Source organism: Gorilla gorilla, chromosome X, assembly GCF_029281585.2.
Source record: "Gorilla gorilla gorilla isolate KB3781 chromosome X, NHGRI_mGorGor1-v2.1_pri, whole genome shotgun sequence".
Classification (NCBI taxonomy): Eukaryota; Metazoa; Chordata; class Mammalia; order Primates; family Hominidae; genus Gorilla; species Gorilla gorilla.
In genome coordinates, this window is record NC_073247.2 from 104374568 (window position 1) to 104382808 (window position 8241).

Consider the following 8241-nt stretch of genomic DNA (forward strand, 5'->3'; position numbering starts at 1 on the left):
GAGTGCTCCACATGCCTGGAGATATGCCTGGGTGTGGAGCAGAGAGAGATGCCTGTTTGTGAAGCAGAGAGAACCACCCTTCACCAAGATCTCTGCATAGTAGGGGTGGGGCAGCTCCAGGTTGCTGAACCAGGTGAGTGGGTGATCTGAATGTCTGAAGATCTGCCTGGGCATAAAATGTAGAGGGCTTGACTGCACCATGATCCATGGCCAACAAGGGCGGGGTTGCTCAGGCTACTAGTCCATGTGAGCAAGTACTCCAAATTCCTGGAGATCTGTCTGCATGTGTTGTGATGAAAGCCCCACTGCACCACCATCTATGCACAGAAATAGGGGCAGGTAAAGCTGTTGATCCAGGTGAGGAAGTGCTTCAAACACCTGGAGATCTGTTTGGGTATTGAGTGCAAAGTGCCTGCTATACCACAATTTATGTCCATGAAAAGTGGGGCAACTCAGATTGCTGATTCAAGCAAGTGGGCGCTCCAGATGCTTGGATTTCTGCATGGAGGTGGAAGGGAGAGGGCCCTGCTATACCACAATCTCAAGGGGAGCATGCTGGGGCACCCATTAATGGCATACGCAAGTCAGTTTCAGGTTGCCAGCTGGCCTTGAATGAAAGTCTCATCATCCAGGAGAAAACACAGCTATAGCAGCTCTTCTCCTGCCCCAGGGCTTCAACAGGGGAGTGTACAATTCTGGTGCCTACTGCTGTGGTGCTTTCTACAGTTCTGGCTATGGAAGCCCCTACCCTGCTCCAGAGCAGGTGTTCCAATCTCTGGCCTGAGATTAAAATACCTGCATGGCCATACTGCTAGGTCTCAAAGGAATGGCTGATTTTGTATGTGCCTGGATTAAAAATGGCATCCTGCTGTCAGTCCTTGGCCTGGGCAAATTTCTGTAGTTTTTCCTGGTGCTTTTCCCTCAGGTCTCCAAGCCTCTCCCCAGGTTAGCACCAGGACTTTAAAGAAACAAAATATTCCCCCTCCTCTTGGGTTGCTCAGATCCCCAGTAGAAAGGTGAGTCACAGAGGGAGGCTCTCTGTCTCTCTCATGTACTGGGGCTTCACTTACTTTTATCAACTGGATGCCATCACATGGACTGCTTGCCCATGTCCTCCCCGCTGGGGCCCCCTTCACAATACTGGTGGATTCTCATTTTTCTTCTTGAATTAAAGCTCACAAAGTTGATCTTTATGCACTATCTTGCTATTTCCAAGTCACTGAGGCATGATAAAAGGATTTAATCAGTCATCTTGGAAAAAAAAATGTATTGTTAGTTTGCATCCTTTTTTAAATATATAACTCCCTTGTCAGAAATGTGATTTGCAAATATTTTTACCCAGTCTGTAGCTTGCCTTTTCATTCATTCACATTGCCTTTTGCAAAGTAAATATTTTTAATTACAAATAAGCTCAACTTAGCATATTTTTAAAAATAAATTGTTCTTTTGATGTTGTAGTTAAGAATGCTGCCTAACTCATAGTCACAAAGATTTTCTCCAATATTTTCTAATAGAAGTTGTATAGTTTTACATTTTGCATTTGGACTTTTGATTGATTCCAGGTTAATTATTTTATAAGATTAAAGATGTGGGTCAAGTTTTAATTTTCTGCTTATAACCTATAATCATTCTATTGGGACTTGTTGAAAAGTCTATACCTTCACCATTGAATTCAGACCTTTGTTGAAAATCACTTTAGAATTTTGTGGATCTATTTCTGGACTGATTATTCTATTTTTATTAATCATTTTGTATTTATTATTTTGCTAATATTACATTGTAATAATTAGGTACGTGCTATAGTAAATCTTGAAATCAGATCATGTGAGTCCACAAATAGGTTTTTTTAAATCAAAATTGGTTGGCTAATCTAATTCCTTTACCTTTCCCTATAAATTATAGCATCAGCTTGTTGATATCTGCAAAAACAGAAGATCCATCTAAGATTTCCTTTTTATTTAGATTATGTTGACTTTACGGATCAATTGTGGGACCACTGACATCATAATAATATTGAGTATTCCAAGCTAAGAACATGGTATATCTCTCCATTTAATTAGATTTTCTTTATTTTTTTCATCTTTTTTTTTAAATTTTAAGCACACAGATACCACACACATTTTGTTACATATATACCTAAATGTGTCTGTGAATAGATACAGTGTTGTTTTTTTTCAATCTGTATGTCTTTCATTTCTTTTTCTTGCTTTATTTCATTGGCTAGAACTTACAATATTATGTCAAATAGGAGGGGTGTCAACCTTACTGTTTCTGATTTTGGGGGAAAAGTATTCAATATTTAACCTTTGAATATCATGTCAGCTGTTATCTTTTTGTAGGACCTGCATGTCAATTTGAAGATATTCCCCTGATTCTAATTTGCTAAAATTGAATAGTTCTACTAATATAAATTTTGATCTAGTTGGTTGATTATATTGCTCAAGTCTTCTATGCATTTACTGATTTTCTATTTTTTCCATCAAGTTCTAAGGAGTATTGTAGTCTCCAAGTATGACTGTGGATATGTCTATTTATCCTTTCATTTCTAGCTTATTTTGCTTATATTTTGAAGCTCTGTTGTAAGGTTCATACACACAGGATTGATACGTCTTCTTAGAGAATTGATCTTTTTATTGTCATATAATGTATTTCTTTATACTGGATAGCATTTCTTGCTCTCAAGTAAACTTTATATAGATATAGTAACTCCATCTCGATTTCACTAAAATTTGTATAATATTTTTATTGATGTTTGATATCTATTGACATTTGAAGATGATACAGAAATTTCATAAAAAGAGTATTATAAACTATTATAGTTTACAGCTAAGTACTTGGATCTCTAGTTTATTATGTTGCTAACCTGTATTTTAAGATGATTCCAGCAAAAAAGAATACCGAAATCACTTATTTTTGAAATAATTATGACTATATTTTATTCTTGAAACTAAGGCATATCTTAGAGTTCAATAAACTATATTTCCAAATTTATGTAATTTATTATTAGCTAACTATTTTTTAGCTATAATTAGTTCATTATATATTCTTATAATTTGTTTTCCAATTAATTTTGCTTTTATGTCCTCTCTCAGTGCTAGTTAGAAGCCATATTTCAGCTGACTTGCATGTATAGATGAATGATCATAGTTTCCTTGAGGGTCACAGATACAATAAAAAATACCTACATTTGGGATACTAGGCCAAAGGATCCCAATTATGATAATGAGACCTCATCTACCCACTCCAAGTCATTTATACTTCCCTAAGAATTATTGACAAATTAAAGATACCAACTCTATAAATAATGGAAGTCTTTAATGCATTTGTATATAGGTTGTTACCTTTTTTGTCACAATGATATTTAAGTAGCTAATAAAAATATGCCTTTGAAATATAAATTTTATTATGTTTTTCCTCACCCCAACAGCTGCAGAAATAACTGTTCAACCAACTGTGGAAGAGGCCTCTGACAACTGCACTCAAGAATGTCTCATCTATGGCCATTCTGATGCCTGCTGGATGCCGGCATCTCTGGATCATTCCAGCTCTTTGCAAGCACAGGCCTCTGCTCTATGCCACAGCCCACCACTGTCACAGGCCTCTACTCAGCACCACAGCCCACCAGTGACACAGACCATTGCTCTCTGCCACAGCCCTCCAGTGACACAGACCATCGCATTGTGCCACAGCCCACCACCGATACAGGTGTCTGCTCTCCGCCACAGTCCTCCTCTAGTGCAGGCTACTGCACTTCACCACAGCCCACCATCAGCACAGGCCTCAGCCCTCTGCTACAGCCCTCCTTTAGCACAGGCTGCTGCAATCAGCCACAGTTCTCCTCTGCCACAGGTTATTGCCCTCCATCGTAGTCAGGCCCAATCATCAGTCAGTTTGCAGCAAGGTTGGGTGCAAGGTGCTGATGGACTATGCTCTGTTGATCAGGGAGTGCAAGGTAGTGCAACATCTCAGTTTTACACCATGTCTGAAAGACTTCATGCCAGTGATGATTCAATTAAAGTCATTCCTTTGACAACCTTCACTCCACGCCAACAGGCCAGACCCTCCAGAGGTGATTCCCCCATTATGGAAGAACATCCCTTGTAAAGCTAAAATAGTTACTTCAAATTTTCAGAAAAGATGTATATAGTCAAAATTTAAGATACAATTCCAATGAGTATTCTGATTATCAGATTTTTAAATAACTATGTAAATAGAAACAGATACCAGAATAAATCTACAGCTAGACCCTTAGTCAACAGTTAACCAAAAAATTGCAATTTGTTTAATGCAGAATGTGTATTTAAAAAGAAAAGGAATTTAACAATTTGCATCCCCTTGTACAGTAAGACTTATCATGACAGAGCGTACTATTTCTGATGTACAGTATTTTTTGTTGTTTTTATCATCATGTGCAATATTACTGATTTGTTTCCATGCTGATTGTGTGGAACCAGTATGTAGCAAATGGAAAGCCTAGAAATATCTTATTTTCTAAGTTTACCTTTAGTTTACCTAAACTTTTGTTCAGATAACGTTAAAAGGTATACGTACTCTAGCCTTTTTTTGGGCTTTCTTTTTGATTTTTGTTTGTTTGTTGTTTTCAGTTTTTTTGTTGTTGTTAGTGAGTCTCCCTTCAAAATACACAGTAGGTAGTGTAAATACTGCTTGTTTGTGTCTCTCTGCTTTCATGTTTTCTACCTTATTCCAATACTATATTGTTGATAAAATATGTATATACATTTTCAATAAAGAATATGTATAAACTGTACAGATCTAGATCTACAACCTATTTCTCTACTCTTTAGTAGAGTTCGAGACACAGAAGTGCAATAACTGCCCTAATTAAGCAACTATTTGTTAAAAAGGGCCTCTTTTTACTTTAATAGTTTAGTGTAAAGTACATCAGAAGTAAAACTGTATCTGCCATTTTAAGCCTGTAGTCCATTATTACTTGGATCTTTACTTCTGGGAATTTGTATGTAACAGCCTAGAAAATTAAAAGGAGGTGGATGCATCCAAAGCACGAGTCACTTAAAATATCGACGGTAAACTACTATTTTGTAGAGAAACTCAGGAAGATTTAAATGTTGATTTGACAGCTCAATAGGCTGTTACCAAAGGGTGTTCAGTAAAAATAACAAATACATGTAACTGTAGATAAAACCATATACTAAATCTATAAGACTAAGGGATTTTTGTTATTCTAGCTCAACTTACTGAAGAAAACCACTAATAACAACAAGAATATCAGGAAGGAACTTTTCAAGAAATGTAATTATAAATCTACATCAAACAGAATTTTAAGGAAAAATGCAGAGGGAGAAATAAGGCACATGACTGCTTCTTGCAGTCAACAAGAAATACCAATAACACACACAGAACAAAACCCATCAAAATATCATATATGAAATAAAATATATTCTTCTAAGCAAAGAAACAGTACTATTCATGGAAAACATTAGTTTTCTTCTGTTGTCTGTTATTTCCTTCTTTTATCCTCTTAACTGGCCATTATCTTGTATGTGCACATTTTATAAATGTACAGAAACATCACCAAATTAATTTTCTTCCATAGCAAAACTGAGAAAATACCTTGTTTCAGTATAACACTAAACCAAGAGACAATTGATGTTTAATGGGGGCAGTTGGGGTGGGGGGGGGGGGAGTCAATATCTCCTGTTGATTAACTTAGACATAGATTTTGTAATGTATAACTTGATATTTAATTTATGATTAAACTGTAAATTTTGTAACATAAACTGTGGTAATTGCATAATTTCATGGGTGAGGATTTCCACTGAATATTGAGAAAGTTTCTTTTCATGTGCCCAGCAGGTTAAGTAGCGTTTTCAGAATATACATTATTCCCATCCATTGTAAAGTTCCTTAAGTCATATTTGACTGGGCGTGCAGAATAACTTCTTAACTTTTAACTATCAGAGTTTGATTAATAAAATTAATTAATTTTTTTTCTCCTTCGTGTTGTTAATGTTCCAAGGGATTTGGAGCATACTGGTTTTCCAGGTGCATGTGAATCCTGAAGGACTGATGATATTTGAATGTTTATTAAATTATTATCATACAAATGTGTTGATATTGTGGCTATTGTTGATGTTGAAAATTTTAAACTTGGGGAAGATTAAGAAAAGAACCAATAGTGACAAAAATCAGTGCTTCCAGTAGATTTTAGAACATTCTTTGCCTCAAAAAACCTGCAAAGATGATGTGAGATTTTTTTCTTGTGTTTTAATTGTTTTCACATTTTCTCTCTGCAAACCCTTAGTTTTCTGATGATCTACACACACACATACACACACACACACACTTGCACACACACACATTTAAAGGATATAAAAAGAAGAGGTTGAAAGATTATTAAATAACTTATCAGGCATCTCAATGGTTACTGTCTATGTTAGTGAAAATCAAATAGGACTCAAAGTTGGATATTTGGGATTTTTCTTCTGATAGTATAATTTATTGAGTTACTAGGGAGGTTCTTAAATCCTCATATCTGGAAACTTGTGACGTTTTGACACCTTTCCTATAGATATAGGAATGAACCAATACGCTTTTATTACCCTTTCTAACTCTGATTTTATAATCAGACTTAGATTGTGTTTAGAATATTAAATGACTGGGCACCCTCTTCTTGGTTTTTACCAGAGAGGCTTTGAATGGAAGCAGGCTGAGAGTAGCCAAAGAGGCAAGGGGTATTAGCCCAGTTAGTCTCCCCTATGCCTTCTCTTTCTAAGCTTCCACTAGGTCTGGCCTTGGAAACCTGTTACTTCTAGGGCTTCAGATCTGACAATATCTTTTTCATCACAAGTTATTTCTTTGACTGAATAGACAGTGGTATAGGTTGACACAGCACACAAGTGGCTATTGTGATGTATGATGTATGTAGTCCTACAACTGCAAAATGTCTTACTGAACCAACAATCAAAAAATGGTTCTGTTTTAAAAAGGATTTTGTTTGATTTGAAATTAAAACTTCAAACTGAATGACTTATATGAGAATAATACATTCAATCAAAGTAGTTATTCTATTTTGTGTCCATATTCAATTAGATTGTGATTATTAATTTTCTAGCTATGGTATTACTATATCACACTTGTGAGTATGTATTCAAATACTAAGTATCTTATATGCTACGTGCATACACATTCTTTTCTTAAACTTTACCTGTGTTTTAACTAATATTGTGTCAGTGTATTAAAAATTAGCTTTTACATATGATATCTACAATGTAATAAATTTAGAGAGTAATTTTGTGTATTCTTATTTACTTAATATTTTACTTTTAATTATGTAAATTTGGTTAGAAAATAATAATAAATGGTTAGTGCTATTGTGTAATGGTAGCAGTTACAAAGAGCCTCTGCCTTCCCAAACTAATATTTATCACACATGGTCATTAAATGGGAAAAAAATAGACTAAACAAATCACAAATTGTTCAGTTCTTAAAATGTAATTATGTCACATACACAAAAAATCCTTTTCAATCCTGAGAAAATTAAAGACGTTTTACTCACATGGATATTTCAACATTAGTTTTTTTTGTTTGTTTGTTTCTTTTTCATGGTATTACTGAAGGTGTGTATACTCCCTAATACACATTTATGAAAATCTACTTGTTTAGGCTTTTATTTATACTCTTCTGATTTATATTTTTTATTATAATTATTATTTCTTATCTTTCTTCTTTTATATTTTTTGGAAACCAAATTTATAGTTAGTTTAGGTAAACTTTTTATTATGACCATTAGAAACTATTTTGAATGTTTCCAACTGGCTCAATTGGCCGGGAAAACATGGGAGCAAGAGAAGCTGAAATATATTTCTGCAAGAACCTTTCTATATTATGTGCCAATTACCACACCAGATCAATTTTATGCAGAGGCCTTAAACTATTCTTTCACAGTAGCTTTCTTACACTAACCGTCATGTGCTTTTAGTAAATATGATTTTTAAAAGCAGTTCAAGTTGACAACAGCAGAAACAGTAACAAAAAATCTGCTCAGAAAAATGTATGTGCACAAATAAAAAAAATTAATGGCAATTGTTTAGTGATTGTAAGTGATACTTTTTAAAGAGTAAACTGTGTGAAATTTATACTATCCCTGCTTAAAATATTAAGATTTTTATGAAATATGTATTTATGTTTGTATTGTGGGAAGATTCCTCCTCTGTGATATCATACAGCATCTGAAAGTGAACAGTATCCCAAAGCAGTTCC

At 34.8% G+C, this 8241-nt stretch overlaps 1 protein-coding gene across 1 annotated transcript in view; it reads left to right on the forward strand.

Annotated features, from left to right (window-relative positions):
* PCDH11X (protocadherin 11 X-linked) overlaps positions 1 to 5638 on the forward strand; it is an 840422-nt gene extending 834784 nt beyond the window's left edge. The window contains exon 11 of the mRNA XM_063703283.1: positions 3428 to 5638. Coding sequence (XP_063559353.1) covers positions 3428 to 4104 — 677 coding nt within the window. The 3' untranslated portion in view covers positions 4105 to 5638. The remainder of the gene's footprint in view (positions 1 to 3427) is intronic.
* Positions 5639 to 8241: the final 2603 nt, after the last annotated feature.